Below are 16,716 nucleotides of genomic sequence, written 5' to 3' on the forward strand. Positions count from 1 at the left end.
TCCCTGAAAGCATCTCATGGACAGGAGGTGGAGGCTGAGGAGAAAGAACCCTGCACTTTGGAAGAGAAACTGGAGAACCTTCCTGGGATTTTGTATGAAAAACACATGACTGGTCACAGCTACAATGTCTACAAAGCTGTCCATGCTGTGGCACATGCTTTGATCTCCATATACAAATCCAGCTCCAAACATAGCAGATTGGCAAGAGGAGAGAGATTTGCCTTTCTGAATGTGCAACCATGGCAGGTAATGACAACTCTGAACTTCTTTGCTTTGCCTCCATCTACCACTGATCTCCTGGCTTTTCACCTCACCAGTCCCAATGAGCTCCAGCCGTGTCTGGTGGCAAGAGCCACAGAACTTAGCCTGCCTGACCTGGTGCACATTTACTCAGAGTCAACATCACTTTCATGCTAGCTTGCCAAATATCTGCAATAGGATCCCAACTACTGATCTGGTTTGCTAGACATTTTCAATCAATGTATCCCCTCTATAGACCGTTCTTTATGTAATTAATTTCATATTAATGATAATAAAAGACAAGTAGAAATACTTCATCACCATATATACTGCGTTAAGAACGGTTATTCATATCATTAATTCCATGTAAATATTTCAATATTCCAGGTCCATCCCTTTCTGAAGAGCCTTGTATTCAACAGCAGCACTGGAGATATGGTGCACTTTGATGAACATGGAGAACTGGTTGAAGGTTTTGATGTTACCAACTGGATCACTTTCCCCAATGGCTCACTGACTAGATCGAAAGTTGGACAACTGGAGCCTCAGGCTCCTCCAGGCAAAGAGTTAAGCATTAATGATGAACAAATTGTGTGGCATCCAAGTTTTAATCAGGTAAATTATAACTTCACACTCGACTTTATAAAAGGGAAATGTTCCCTTCTGAAGAGTTCACCATTCCGTCAGTTCTTAAGGTGCCCTATTGTAGATCTTATGCTTTATTATCCTTGTCCTCATAAATCGATCTCAAACCTTAAATTAAAGCAAGGAGTCCTTTTGGCCATCTGTGCCATTTAATTTCTTTGTGGAAAAATGTTGTCACATAAGACACTTACAAAGTGTTGGAAAATAAAATATTTTATTTTGCTGAAATGTCACAGAATATCATGTAGTGATTCCTGGAAGGGAAAAGAATGGATCTTGCTCTTATCTTCAAGATATCTTTATCTTATTTCTACAACTTCATATTTTGGGGGATCCGGAGATGGCATTGTCTTTCTGATGATCCGCTTTCAGGCTGAGTCTTAGACTGATCGAACCAAGAGATGGAGTTGGGAATCACTAACAAATGGGTGACAGAGGAGCTGAGCCAACTAGTTCATCCTCAGTCTCTCTGCCCCTCACAGGAGTCTAATCACATAGAGGTGAAGGACTTAAAAGGGCTAATCTGTTGTTGTTTTTTATTTTCAATGCAAAATCATAACAAAAATTACAGACATTGAGTCCAAAATAATACTATACAAACAAAAAAGAACAAAGCATACAAAAAAGAGAAAGAAAAAAGCAAAAGAAACAAAACAAAACAAAACAAAAACGAAAAAGCATACATCTACAGAAAAAAACACCATATCTCATTACATAGATATACACATATTGACTTCCTTCCTTTGTTCTAAGACCTCAAAAAATTTACTCTAACTGTATTGTTGTGTCTAATGTAGATTACTTCCATCTTTGTACTTTTTTTTTACACCATTTTTCTTTTTCTTTAACCCTGTAAAGCATCATTCATTACATACCGATATGCTTACTCCAGAGCAATGTTTTTTCATATACTCTTTAGCACATCCCCATTCTTTTAATAATTTCTGGTCCGATTGTCCCCTTATGAATGCTGTGAGTTTTGCCAGATATTCACAAAATTTAATTTGCCATTCTTTCATTGATGGAATTTTTCTCCCTTTCCAGTTTTTTGCTATAAGCATCCTGGCAGCTGTTGTTGCATAAAGGAATACTTTCCTTTGATTGTCAGGAATATCGTTTGTAATTCAACCTAGAAGGAATGCCTCTGGTTTTTTACTGAAAGATATTTTAAACATCTTTTTGAGTTCTTCATAAATTTCATTCCAGAATTGTTTAATAGGTCGGCATTCCCACCACATGTGAAACATTGTTCCTATTTCTTTTTTGCATCTCCAGCAGGTGTTTGATTTTAATTTGTAAATTTTAGCCAATTTTACCGGAGTTAGGTACCATTGATACACAATTTTCATGAAATTTTCTCTGATTGTGTAACATGCCGTGAATTTAATATCATATTTCCATAATTTCTCCCATTGGTCCAGCCGAATTACATATCCTATATGACATGCCCATTTAGTCATAACTTCTTTTACTTCTTTTACTTCATCCTTTAATTCTCATTCTAATAATAAATTATACATTTTGGATATATTCTTTTTTGAGTTTTGTAATAATACTTTTTGTAATTTTGATTCTTCCTTTTCAAATTCTATTGCTTTATCCTGATTAAATATTTGGGCAATTTGGTGATATTGTAACCATGTGGTACAGTATTGGGTCACCTCTTCATATGGTCTTAGTTTTAATTGGCCCTGTTCCTACTTTAGGAGCTGCTGGTATGTTGCCATACTTCCTATCATATTTTTCTTTTTAACCGATATTACTTCTAACGGTGAGACCCACCATGGGGTTTTCGGTTCTAACAACCTTCTATGTCTCACCCAGACCTTGTATAATGCATTTCTAATAACATGACATAAAAATTCTTTATGTACGGCTACTTTGTTGTAAATGAGATAGGCATGCCAGCCGTATCTGTTGTTCCATCCCCCCAAGTCTAAAATGTCACTATTATCTAACTTAATCCAATCTCTGATCCAAGTAAAGCATGCCGCATCGTCTGGGAGTCCAAGCATGCCGCTCTCAGGTCTGGGAGTCCAAAGCCGCCCCGCTCTTTTATGTCGGTTAATAATTTGTGTTTGATCCGTGGCTTTTTGCCTTGCCATATAAACTTTGTTAGGTCCATTTTCCATTTTTTAAAACAATCATCTTTACCTATTATGGGAATCATTTGAAAAAGGAACAGGGGTTTTGGTAAGATATTCATTTTAATAGCCGAAATTCTACGCCAGAGTGTTAAATTCAATCTTGTCCAAATTTCCATTTCTCTTTTTGTTTCTTCCCAATTTTTTTTTATAATTATCTTCAAACAAATTTATATTTTTCATTGTTATTTGGATTCCTAAATATTACACTTTTTTTTACAATTTGTAATCCAAATTTTTCTACCAGTTCCTTTTTCTCTTGATCTCCCATGTTTTTTACCATTAGTTTCACTTTTTCTTTATTCAAAGCGAAACCTGAGACCCTTCCAAAGTTTTCCATTTTTTCCTAGAGCCTTTGCTATGCTTTCCTTCGGATTTTCCACCATTAAGACTAAATCATCTGCAAATGCCCTTATTTTGTATATTTTCTCCCCTAGGGATATTCCATTTATTTTTTGATCCAATCTGATTTCTTGATTTAGTATTTCCAAAACCAAAATGAATAATAATGGTGAAAGTGGGCACCCTTGTCTGGTGCCCTTCTGTATTTTAAAATAATCATGATTATTTTAAAAGGGCTAATCTATTGTTCCTCATGTATATGACTTTGCACAGGCGCTGCCCCTTTCTGTGTGCAATGACAACTGCAACCCTGGCTTCAGTAGAAAAAAGAAGGAAGGAGAGAAGTTTTGCTGCTATGATTGTGCTCCGTGTGCTGAAGGAATGATCTCTAGTCAGAAAGGTGGGAGGCAGGAATTCCCATGACCTAATTTATGGGATTTAATATACACATAAATAGGCTATTTATTACCTTTGTTTGGAGAATGCTGGTGAATGCAGAGGAGTTGAAAACTGAAGGGATTTTAAGAAACAATTTTCTTGTTGTTGAGTTCTCATTATTTTAAAAAATATTCTTGGGTCAAAGTTATTGGGCTTTTATAGGATTTTTAAAACAACAACTACAACTCTCCTACTTGCCATACGTTCAGGTTTTCCCAGACATTTTGTTGATTCAGCAACAATCTGCCTGGACGCCATTTGACAGCCCAATTCCCAGATGTGTCAGGGAAAACCCGGACGTATGGCAGCCCTACATCAGACCGAACACAATTTTGCCGCCTACATAACTCATGGGATATTATGAGGATAAAGTGGAGGGAACGAAGTATGCCACTTGTAGTTCCTTGGATATAAATGTAATAACTCAATGTAGATGGATGGATGAATGAATGAATGATAAGACACCTGTTTGAGATGGAAAAATGAGCAAAGTGCCCCTCGGTTGCCAACAATTTCCCAAGCAATGAGGAGGTCCTCTCCTGGTTCCAGCCAACTCTAAAGCCAGGGTGAGAAACCTTTTGCATCCTCAGGGCCTCATCCTGTTCTGTGCAACCTTCTAGGAATAGTTGGTGGGTCCTGAGGCAAAAGTGGAGGGAGCAACTAAAGTGAGTTTTAACTTGTACCGTGGGCTACTTTCTATACAATCTTTCTATGAGATTCACTTCTCCTGGATTTTATCAATGAACTGCAAGAACACAAAAATAGATATCCTCAAACCTTCTTGTGGCTGATTGCTTTTGAATGGCGTTACCCAGTGTAAAGGAATGCTTAAATAGCTGTTTGTGTTTAGATAGATGCTGGTCAGCATTCTGAAATACTTAAGCACTTTCCTTTTTCAGACATAGATGCTTGCATCAATTGTCCAGAGGACCAGTATCCCAACATGGATCAAACTCATTGTGTTCCCAGGATTGTGAGCTTCCTCTCCTACAAAGAAAATCTGGGGATCATCTTAGTGGTGTTGGCTCTTTTTCTCTCTGTCATCACCACTTTAGTACTTGGCATTTTCCTGAAGCACAAGGATACTCCCATAGTCAAAGCCAACAACCGGACCCTCACCTACATCCTTCTCATCTCCCTCCTCCTTTGCTTCCTGTGCTCCTTGCTTTTCATTGGACGGCCTGGAAGGGTGATCTGTCTTCTCCGACAAATGGCTTTTGGCCTTGTCTTCTCTTTGGCCATTTCCACTGTGCTGGCAAAGACGGTCACTGTGGTTGTGGCATTTATGGCCACCAAACCAGGAACCAGCATAAGGAAATGGGTGGGGAAAGGCCTGACCAATTCGATTGTCTTCTTCTGCTGCTTCATCCAAGCTGCCATTTGTGCTCTTTGGTTAAGTACTTCTCCACCGTTTCCAGATAAGGACACGCATTCAGTGATTGGGGAAATCATACTTGAATGTAACGAGGGTTCAGCTTCCATGTTTTACTCTGTCTTGGGCTACATGGGCTCCCTGGCCACCGCCAGCTTCATAGTAGCTTTCTTTTCCAGGAAACTCCCTGACAGTTTCAATGAAGCCAAATTTATCACTTTCAGCATGTTGGTGTTTTGCAGTGTTTGGTTGTCCTTTGTGCCAACCTACTTGAGCACCAAAGGGAAATACATGGTGGCTGTGGAGATCTTCTCCATCTTGGCCTCCAGTGCTGGACTACTGGGTTGCATCTTTACCCCCAAATGCTACATTATTGTGCTAAGGCCTGAGCTGAATAGCAGAGACCAAATGATAAGGAAGAAAAAATAAATTAAAAAAACACATTAATCTCTTTATTTGATTCTTACACATATTTCTTCGGATATGACGGTAATAGAAATGTCATCGGAATTGTGGTATGAGTGTTTGATGCATTCCCTCCCCAAGTTCAGTTGATCCCATCTCATATTGGGCTTGTACTCACATAAAGAATGAGGCATGACTTCTTTTTGAAGATTTATTTCAACAAACCATTTTATTGTATAAAACTAAAACATTTGTTATGTGAACTGATTCTCAACAGTGCCTGATCCTATAGGAGCATCATAGGAAAAGGTAAAGGGACCCCTGATCATTAGGTCCAGTCGTGGACGACTCTGGGGTTGCAGTGCTCATCTCGCTTTACTGGCCGAGGGAGCCGGCGTACAGCTTCCAGGTCATGTGGCCAGCATGACTAAACCGCTCTTAGAAAACCAGAGCAGCGCACAGAACCCTTCCTGCTGGAGTGGTACCTTTCTTTCTACTTGCATTTTAACGTACTTTCGAACTGCTAGGTTGGCAGGAGTTGGGACCGAACAACGGGAGCTCACCCCGTCGCGGAAATTCGAACCACCGAGCTTCTGATCAGCAAGACCTAGGCTCTGTGGTTTGGACCACAGCGCCACCCTATGCCTCCAATTTTGAGGAAGCTGAGGGGCAAAAACAAAATTAACTAGATTGACTGTGCCCCACAAATTATGATAATCTCTTCCCAGCTCAGAGGTTTTGAGACATTGAGTGGTTGAATGGGTCAGATTATGGGAAATATTCAAAGAGGTGCTTTTGCTTTTTTATTTTTAAAAATGAGGGTAAGGATTCTGTCTGTTTTAAATGCCCTCTCCCCATCTTCAGTTACTGTAGGTAAATGTATTTATGTTCTCATACTGGGAAATTAGGCCCTGTTCTTGTTCACTACGATGAATGCAAGTTAACGGAGATGTAAGGCAATCCAGATTATCACAAGGTTTCACCTGAATAAACCAATCTCTTTCTAGGGATTTGTTTTTGACTGACAAAGCTGAGCAAACATGTCTGCCCACTAAAATGAAATATCACTCAACTCCAGGGCTGGATCACACTCAGAGGCTGAATTTGTTTCTCTAACTCTTACATCATAGAATGCATGCAAAATTTCTGCCTTCAGTAAACAAATGTTAAACAAAATAAAGACATGTAATGATGGTGCCAGGAGAGCCTCTCTGGGAAGAGTATTTCGCAGTAGGGGAGCCACCACAGCAAAGGCCCATTCTTGTCTTGTTATTCTGAACTCTTGGGGACAGGAGATGTGGAGAAGGGCCTCAGATCACAAGGGCCACCTTCAGGTTTTGGGGTCCTAATGCATTAAGGCACTGTAGGTAAAATCCAGCACGTTGAACTGGGCCTGGAAACTAATCGGCAGCCAGCGCAGTCAGGCCAGGATCGGTGTAATATGCTCAAACCATCTTGTTCTGGTGAGCAACCTGGTCACTGAATTTTGCAGCAGCTGAAGTTTCTGAACTCCTTTTAGAGGCAGCCCCACCTATAACACATTGCAATTATCCAATTTGGAGGTTACCAGAGCACAGACCACAGAGGTCAGGCTCTCCCTGTCCAGAGAGGGGCATAGCTGAGTTACCAGCACAAGATGACAGAGTGCATTCTGCACCACCAAGGACCCCTGGGCCTCAGGTAATGGACAGTAATGGATCCGGGAGCACCCCTAAGTTACGTACCTGTTTCTTAACCCAGCTTTGGCAGTATCTCTCCCCCCCCCCCCCCGCAATCATGGACCAGCTGTGATATGTGGGCTAATTTTTTTTAAAAAAAATAAATTTTATTGAATGATTCTATGTTACAAAAGAAAACACATTAAAACCATACTACCACAAAATATAATTGAGTAATAAAAATTATATACATCAATATTTAGTTTGTTATTTGTTATCCAATATCTTATTTCCTCCCTAACATTCCATACAAAAGACACATATGTACACCCACAGGGAAAATAAATGATAATAATGATAGTAATGAAAGTAAATATATTTTCCCCTTTTATCTTACAAAATCTTTTCTTCAGTTTTGACTTCCTGTCAAGTCCCTTCACATATATTTTGAAATATGTCAACCCTAATATCAATTTGTTATTGATAGCAATATTGGGGCAAACAATACTGGGAAGTCAAGTGATGAAGGAGATGAACCCATCTTCAGGGTGGGGGACAGGATGGGACGGGACTGAATCTCACGTACACTCAGATTTGACTCTACGCTCAAACCCAGACCTTCATTTTCTGCCAACTGAGAATGATCTCTGAGTAAACTCAACTCTTGCTCAGGACTAAGCAGTGCTGCCTACTTATTATCCCTCAAGGAAGACAATAATAGTTGTACAATTCAGGGGGGAGAGGCTTTAGCAATTTGGTCAGGCATGATGCAACTGCAAATACGAAGAACACTCTGAGGAATCATCTCCATCATTGTCAAAATTGCTGGCTTCCATCCTCTTACATAGTAGATATACACATTCTGTTTGGATTAAAACAACAACATCTTTAAAAAGGCGTAACAGCTTCCTATTGTTCACGGCTATATCTAGGCACAGCCAGGGCTCTGCCAGTGTTTTGTATCATCATTCTTCTTTTCCATGTTTGGATATGCTTCCATCCAGTCATCAATTCAAGGAACATTCTTTTTGTGAACTGTGAACTTCCTTGACTAGGCATGGTTTAGCACATGGTTTAGCACTTTGTTTAACTGAAACGCTGCCTCACCACAATGTATCTTATGTTCTCTTGCGTAACAGTCATGGGTATAGTTGTTTTCTTTGCAAACCATGGGAAAGTGAAGTTTATAACTAAACAGCTGCAGTTGGTTATTTTAAAAAAGAAGTAATAACTAACTTGTTATTATTTGTATTCCTGCAACCTTCAGTCATCCATGGGGGTAATATGTAACGAAAAAGAAAATATATTGGCTTACTTAAAGACCAAAGCGCTAGTGCATAGATTATCTAATAGCCCACTATTCAAAGGATACTTTAGCCAAACTGATAAGATCCGCATATAAGGCTGTAGCGGAAACATGGGAATCTACATTGGGAGGGGAAGATTTCTCAGCAGGATCCTGCTGGTGCTGTTTCTGCTGTTACCTCTGTTTCACACTATATGTAAAGCACATTCTATTAACTGCAGCATTTATGATGATCCTCTTCCTATTGCTCACGAATTTTACCAGCCAGGAGACCTTGTAATTGGAGAGATGGTTTCCCAAGTCATATACTTCTCTAATATCCAGTCTTTCAGGGAACAGCCTTCACAGATACTGATTGATGAACCTGTGTAAGGCATTATTTATTCCCCTTCTTTCTGTGTATAATATAATCAGACCGAAATGACCGAAAATGCATCATTAAGCAATATTGTGATTTATATTTTGATGTACATTTTCATGGAAACCCAGTAACATTGTAATGGTGGGGTGAAGCATTCCTTAGTTTCATGGAAGAGGTATGAAGTACTCAAACTCAGCATGACAAGATGAGGGGCAAGGGTGGATATGGCTAGAGAGAGAGACAGTAAACCTCCAATTTACACAAGGGTCACAATCCTGGAATCACGCCAAAAGCCAATGTTGTGTATAGTCAAAATAAATCAGGTTCAATGGCAGATGGGATTCCCAAAGTCTTTTTTCCCAGACACTCATCCCCTTTAGATTCAGGTTTCTTTTCTTCTTTTTTTTTGGCCAGGCATGTAAAGCTGTATACGGATTGTGGTTTTACTGTATTCATTTCGCTTATTAACTGTTTGTACTGCTACTAAGTTTTCCTTTGCAAGCCCCACTAAAATAAACAGTTCTGTGCTTCCTTTTATTATTTAGTAAGCCTGCTACAGCATTTTCACATGGTGGATCATGCCTTGTCACTGCCCCACTATTTCTCTTCTGTCCACACCTCATTACTTCTCAACCTTGAGGAATGTGAATGCATTTACATCTGGATCTTCTGACTCTTTCTCTGTGGAAAACAATTCCTGCTCATTTCTGTCTCTCCTCACTTCCTCCCCTCGCTTTCCCCTCAGATTCCTCCACTGCTGCCCTCATAGTGCTCCATTTTCTGTTCCACTGCTCAGGTGAAGTTCAGAGCCTGGAAAAGTATTCAGAGCAAAGAGCTTTGCTCTTCCCATTTCATTATTTAGTTATATGTCCTTCTGGGAGGCATACATCTCACAACATCTCATGATGAAGTAAGCAGCCAGCAAGGGAAGGGAAGGGATCAGAGGTTCTGTGGCCTCAGGTGATGTTCACCATGGCTTTCTTGCACCTATGGGCACTGTGCTGGCAAGGCCACACCTATTGACTTTCAACTACTAGTTTTTATTGGTACAAAGAGTAACTCCCTTAATTGCAGGGAGCATTTCTTCTTCCTCTTCTTCTTTTTCCTCATTTCAGTCCATTGTGTTGTAATTTTATTACAGCTCCGTGCCAAAGAACTACCAGCACATCCTGGCCTTAGCATTTGCTGTCAAAGAAATCAATGAGAATCCCAAAGTCTTATCCAACATCTCTCTAGGGTTCCACGTCCTCAATAGCTACTACACTGCAAGGATGACCTACAAGGCCACGCTCAACCTGCTTTCCACACAGCATAGATTTGTCCCCAACTTCAAGTGTCACAAGTGGAACAATCTGATAGCTCTCGTTGGAGGATGCATCTCCGAAATCTCTGCCAATATGGCCACCATTTCAGGAACCCACAAGATTCCACAGGTAAATTGGGAGCATGGGTGTATGCGAAATACTATCTTGATTGTTGTTAGCCGCCCTAAGCCCAGCTTCGGCTGGGGAGGGCGGGACATAAATAAAATTTATTATTATTATTATTTCAACACAGTCTTGACAAGGTTCCTGCAAAGTTTTATTCAGGAGGACAGGTTAGATTGGGATTCACCAAGCAATGCTGAGAGCCAATTGTCCAGAAAACTATTGTATCCGTAAATTGAAGTGGAATAGTATGAATGTGTCTAGGACATAAAGGATTTGAGTTTTTATGGTTTCTTTTCCCCCATGTTTTACTAGACCTTATACACAACTGAAAACACATAATGTAAGCAATAGCTGACAGAACTGTGTAACTTTAGTCCATAGAGGAAGGCACTAAGGAGGTTAATATAGTACTCTAAAATATGGCTGTTACATAGAAGAAGGGAAATACTTGTTCTCTGCTGCTCTATAGGGCTGGACTACATATTTTTAAAACATTAGGAGAAACAATAAAAATTTTTCAATAATGAAGCAGATTACTGGGTATTGTTCCACCCTGTTTTTCCTTACCTAAAGTTTTCGTAAAAAAGAACCATTTATTGCCTAAGCTACACCTCTGAAGTACCTGTTAAACCTGTAGTTTTACATTCTCTCATAATCCATCAGAAACAAAAGAAAACACCTCATGCATTCTATTTTAGCTCACATATGGATCCTTTTTGGCGATACAGGATGCAAACATGCTATTCCCATTTTTATACCAGATGGTCCCAAATGAAGCCAAACAGCACGTAGGAATTGTGCGATTACTTCAGCATTTCAGATGGACATGGATTGTAGTTTGTGCTGTGGATGATGACAAAGGGGACCAGTTTCTACAGACAATTTTACCACTACTCTTTGAGCATGGCATCTGCTATGATTTGATATTAAGATTAGAAAAATGGAATTATCTAGATGAGATGATACGCTTGTTTATAATGCGCCAGGAAAGTTATGCAATTGTTTTTGAGACAAAAGCTAATGTATTTGTGGTTTATGGGGAGCCTCCATCCTTTCTGTTTTTGAGAGTATTGTCGTTTGTAGTACCATTATTGGGATGGCGACCACTGGGTAAAGTGTGGGTTGCTACATCTCACTGGGATTTTGCATCACTGTCTATTCAGAAAGACTGGGAAATACAGATGTTCCATGGTACTCTATCCTTCACAGTCCACTCAAGTCAGCCATTAGGGTTCCAGAAGTTCATTCAGATGATAAGACCCTTCTGGCACAAAGAGGATGTTTTCATCCAGGACGTCTGGGAACAGACTTTCACCTGCTCCCTGAAAGCATCTCATGGACAGGAGGTGGAGGCTGAGGAGAAAGAACCCTGCACTTTGGAAGAGAAACTGGAGAACCTTCCTGGGATTTTGTATGAAAAACAGATGACTGGTCACAGCTACAATGTCTACAAAGCTGTCCATGCTGTGGCACATGCTTTAAACTCCATATACAAATCCAGCTCCAAACATAGCAGATTGGCAAGAGGAGAGAGATTTGCCTTTCTGAATGTGCAACCATGGCAGGTAATGACAACTCTGAACTTCTTTGCTTTGCCTCCATCTACCACTGATCTCCTGCCTTTTCACCTCACCAGTCCCAATGAGCTCCAGCCGTGTCTGGTGGCAAGAGCCACAGAAATTAACCTGCCTGACCTCGTGCACATTTACTCAAAATCACTGTCATGCTAGCTTGCCAGATACCCACAATAGAAACCCAACTACCAATCTGGTTTGCTAGACCTTTTCAATCAATGTATCCCCTCTATTGACAGTTCTTTATGTAATTAATTTCATGTTAATGATGATCATAGAATCATAGAATCATAGAGTTGGAAGAGACCACAAGGGCCATCGAGTCCAACCCCCTGCCAAGCAGGAAACACCATCAGAGCACTCCTGACATATGGTTGCCAAGCCTCTGATGCTGCTGCTAATAATAATAATAATAATAATAATAATAATAATAATAATAGACAAGTGGAAATACTCCTTCACCATATATACTGCTTTAAGCACAGTTATTCATATAATTACTTGCATGTAAATATTTCAATATTCCAGGTCCATCCCTTTCTGAAGAGCCTTGTATTCAATAGCAGCACTGGAGATATGGTTCACTTTGATGAACATGGAGAACTGGTTGAAGATTTTGATGTTACCAATTGGATCACTTTCCCTAATGGCTCACTGACTAGATTGAAAGTTGGACGACTGGAGCCTCAGGCTCCAGCAGGCAAAGAGTTAAGCATCAATGATGAGCAAATTGTGTGGCATCCAAGTTTTAATCAGGTGAATTATAGCTTCAAACTCTTGACTTTATAAAAGGGGAATGTTCCCTTCTGGGCAGCTCACCATTCCGTCAGTTCTTGAGGGGCCTTATTGTAGATCTTATGCTTTATGACCCTTGTCCTCATACATTGATCTCAAACCTTAAATTAACGCAAGGAGTCCTTTTGGCCATCTGTGCCATTTAACTGATTTGTGAAAATGTGTTTTCACATAAGGCAGTTACAAAGCATTGGAAAGTAAAATATTTTATTTTGCTAAAATGTCACAGAACATCACGTAGTGATTTCTGGAAGGAAAAAAGATGGACCATAATAATAATAATAATAATAATAATAATAATAATAATAATAATAAAATTTATTTATATCCCGCCCTCCCCAGCCGAGGCCGGGCTCCGGGCGGCTAACAACAATAAAACCATACAACATTCTAAAATTATTTCATTAAAATTAATTCAACTCAAATTGATGGCAACCATTAGGATAAAATTCTGTCAAGATTGCAAAAGGAGGGAGTCAGGCTGTGCCCTCACCAAAGGCCTGGTGGAAAAGCTCTGTCTTGCAGGCCCTGGGGAAAGATGTCAAGTCCCGCAGGGCCCTAGTCTCTTGTGACAGAGCGTTCCACCAGATTGGAGCAGCAGCCAAAAAAGCCCTGGCTCTGGTTGAGGCCAGCCTAACCTCTCTGTGGCCTGGGACCTTCAAGATGTTTTTATTTGAAGACCGTAAGTCCCTCTGTGGGACATACCAAAAGAGGAGGTCCCGTAGGTATGAGGGTCCTAAGCTGTATAGGGCTTTAAAGGTTAAAACCAGCACCTTAAACCTGATCCTGTACCCCACCGGGAGCCAGTGCAACTGGTATAGGACCGGGTGAATGTGATCTCGCAGCGAGGACCCCATAAGGAGTTTCGCTGTGGCATTCTGCACCCGCTGGAGTTTCTGGGTCAGTCTCAAGGGCAGCCCCACGTAGAGCGAGTTACAATAATCCAGTCTGGAGGTGACCATCACATGGATCACAGTGGCTAGGTCAGGGTGAGAGAGATAAGGAGCCAACTGCTTAGCTTGGCGGAGATAAAAAAAATGCCGCCTTTGTTGTAGCTGCAATTTGTGCCTCCATGGAAAGGGAGGTGTCGAAGATTACACCCAAACTCTTAACGGACGGTGCTGGCACTAACTGCACCCCCGCAAGAGATGGGAGTTGCTGCCCCAATCCCATATCATCCCTTCCCAGCCAAAGGACCTCTGTCTTCGAAGGATTTAACTTCAACCGGCTTCCACTTAACCATCCAGCCACAGCTTCGAAACGATCTGGTCAGTGTGTTTGGGGCCGAGTCAGGGTGGCCATCCATCAACAGATAGAGTTGGGTGTCATCAGCATACTGATTGCAGCCCAGCCCAAAAATCCAGACAAGCTGGGCGAAGGGACCTTGCTTTTATCTTCAATATATCTTTATCTTATTTCTACAACTTCATATTTTGGGGGGTCTGGAGATCGCATTGTCTTTCCTATGATCCGCTTTCAGGCTGAGTCTTAGACTGATCAAACCAAGAGATGAAGTTGGGAATTGGTAACAAATGGGCAACAGAGGAGCAGAGCCAACTGGTTCATCCTCAGTCTCTCTGCCCCTCACAGGAGTCTAATCCCATGGAGGTGAAGGACTTTTAAGGGCTAATCTATTGTTGCTCATCTTCATGATTTTGCACAGGCGCTGCCCCTTTCTGTGTGCAATGACAACTGCAACCCTGGCTTCAGTAGGAAAAAGAAGGAAGGAGAGAAGTTTTGCTGCTATGATTGTGCTCCATGTCCTGAAGGAATGATCTCTAGTCAGAAAGGTGGGAGGCAGGAATTCACATGACCTAATTTATGGGGGATATATATATATATATATATATATATATATATATATGCTATTTATTACCTTTGTTTGGAGAATGCTGGTGAATGCAGAGCAGTCTAATACTAAAGGAATTTTCAGAAACAATCATCTTGTTGTTGAGTTGTTTAAAAAAATTGGTCAAAGTTATTGGGCTTTTATAGGATTTTTAAAACAACAACAACAACAACCCCCTACTTGCCATATGTTCAGGTTTTCCCAGACATTTTGCCTATTCAGCAACAATCTGCCTGGACGCCATTTGGCAGCCCAATTCCCAGATGTGTCAGGGAAAACCTGGACGTATGGCAGCTCTACATTAGGCAGAATACAATTTTGCTGCCTACACAACTCATGGGACATTGTGAGGATAAAGTGGAGGGAACAAAGTATGCCACTTGTAGTTCCTTGGATATAAATGTAATAACTCAATGTAGATGAATGAACGAATGAATGATTAGACACCTGTCTGAGATGGAAAAATGAGCAAAGTGCCCATCAGTTGCCAGCAATTTCCCAGGAACTGCGAAGGTCCTGTCCTGGTTCCTGCCAACTCTAAAGCCAGGGTGAGAAACCTTTTGCATCCTCAGGGCCTCATCCTGTTCTGTGCAACCTTCTAGGGGTTGTTGGTGGGTCCTGAGGCAGAAGTGGAGGGAGCAATTAAGGTGAGCTTTAACTTGTACCATTGGCTACTTTCTATACAAACTTTCTATGTGATTCACTTCTCCTGGATTTTGTCAAACAACGGCAAGAAGACAAAAATAGACATCCTCAAACCTTCTTGTGGCTGACTGCTTTTGAATGGCATTACCCAGTGTAAAGGCATACGTAAATAGCTGTTTGTGTTTAGATAGATGCTGGTCAACATTCTGAAATACTTAAGCACTTCTTTCCTTTTTCAGACATAGACGCTTGCATCAATTGTCCAGAGGACCAATATCCCAACAAGGACCAAACTCAATGTGTTCCCAGGATTGTGAGCTTCCTCTCTCACAAAGAAAATCTGGGGATCATCTTAGTGGTGTTGGCTGTTTCTCTCTCTGTCATCACAACTTTAGTACTTGGCATTTTCCTGAAGCACAAGGATACGCCCATAGTCAAAGCCAACAACCGGACCCTCACCTACATCCTTCTCATCTCCCTCCTCCTTTGCTTCCTGTGCTCCTTGCTTTTCATTGGACAGCCTGGAAGGGTGATCTGTCTTCTCCGACAAATGGCTTTTGGCCTTGTTTTCTCTTTGGCCATTTCCACTGTGTTGGCAAAGACGGTCACTGTGGTTGTGGCATTTATGGCCACCAAACCGGGATCCCGCATAAGGAAATGGGTGGGGAAAGGCCTGACCAATTCGATTGTCTTCTTCTGCTGCTTCATCCAAGCTGCCATTTGTGCTCTTTGGTTAAGTACTTCTCCACCGTTTCCAGATAAGGACACGCATTCAGTGATTGGGGAAATCATACTTGAATGTAACGAGGGTTCAGCTTCCATGTTTTACTCTGTCTTGGGCTACATGGGCTCCCTGGCCACCGCCAGCTTCATAGTAGCTTTCTTTTCCAGGAAACTCCCTGACAGTTTCAATGAAGCTAAATTTATCACTTTCAGCATGTTGGTGTTTTGCAGTGTTTGGTTGTCCTTTGTGCCAACCTACTTGAGCACCAAAGGGAAATACATGGTGGCTGTGGAGATCTTCTCCATCTTGGCCTCCAGTGCTGGATTACTGGGTTGCATCTTTTCCCCCAAATGCTACATTATTGTACTAAGGCCTGAGCTGAACAGCAGGGAACAAATGATAAGGAAGAAAAACTAAATTAAAATACAGATTAATCTCTTTATTTGACTCTTACACATATTTCATTCGATATGACAGTAATCGAAATGTCATTGGAATTGCCATATGAGTGCTTGATGCATTATCTCCCCAAATTCAGTTGACCCCATCTCATGTTGGCCCTGTACTCACATAAATAATGAGGCATGACTTCGTTTTTGAGGATTTATTTCAACAGCCAATTTTATTGTATAAAACTAAAACCTCTTTGTGAACTAATTCCCAACCGTTCCTGATCCTATATGAGCATAAAACCTATGCCTCAAATTTTGAGCAAGCTGAGGGGCAAAAACAAAATTAACTAGATTGACTGTGCCACACAAATTATGATCATCTCTTCCCAGCACAGA

General features: G+C 40.9%; 1 protein-coding gene across 1 annotated transcript; it reads left to right on the plus strand.

Annotated features, from left to right (window-relative positions):
- Positions 1-4,752: 4,752 nt before the first annotated feature.
- Positions 4,753-16,345, plus strand: LOC308464789 (vomeronasal type-2 receptor 26-like; the record flags this gene model as incomplete). Its single annotated transcript, XM_080984379.1, has 7 exons — positions 4,753-5,201; positions 8,772-8,918; positions 10,053-10,344; positions 11,040-11,906; positions 12,444-12,671; positions 14,374-14,500; positions 15,444-16,345. 7 exons carry the CDS (start codon positions 4,753-4,755, stop codon positions 16,343-16,345), a joined length of 3,012 nt encoding a protein of 1,003 aa, XP_080840505.1.
- Between the last annotated feature and the right edge of the window lie 371 nt (positions 16,346-16,716).

The sequence above is a fragment of the Podarcis pityusensis genome (assembly GCF_964106645.2).
Source record: "Podarcis pityusensis genome assembly, chromosome: 16".
Lineage (NCBI taxonomy): Eukaryota > Metazoa > Chordata > Lepidosauria > Squamata > Lacertidae > Podarcis > Podarcis pityusensis.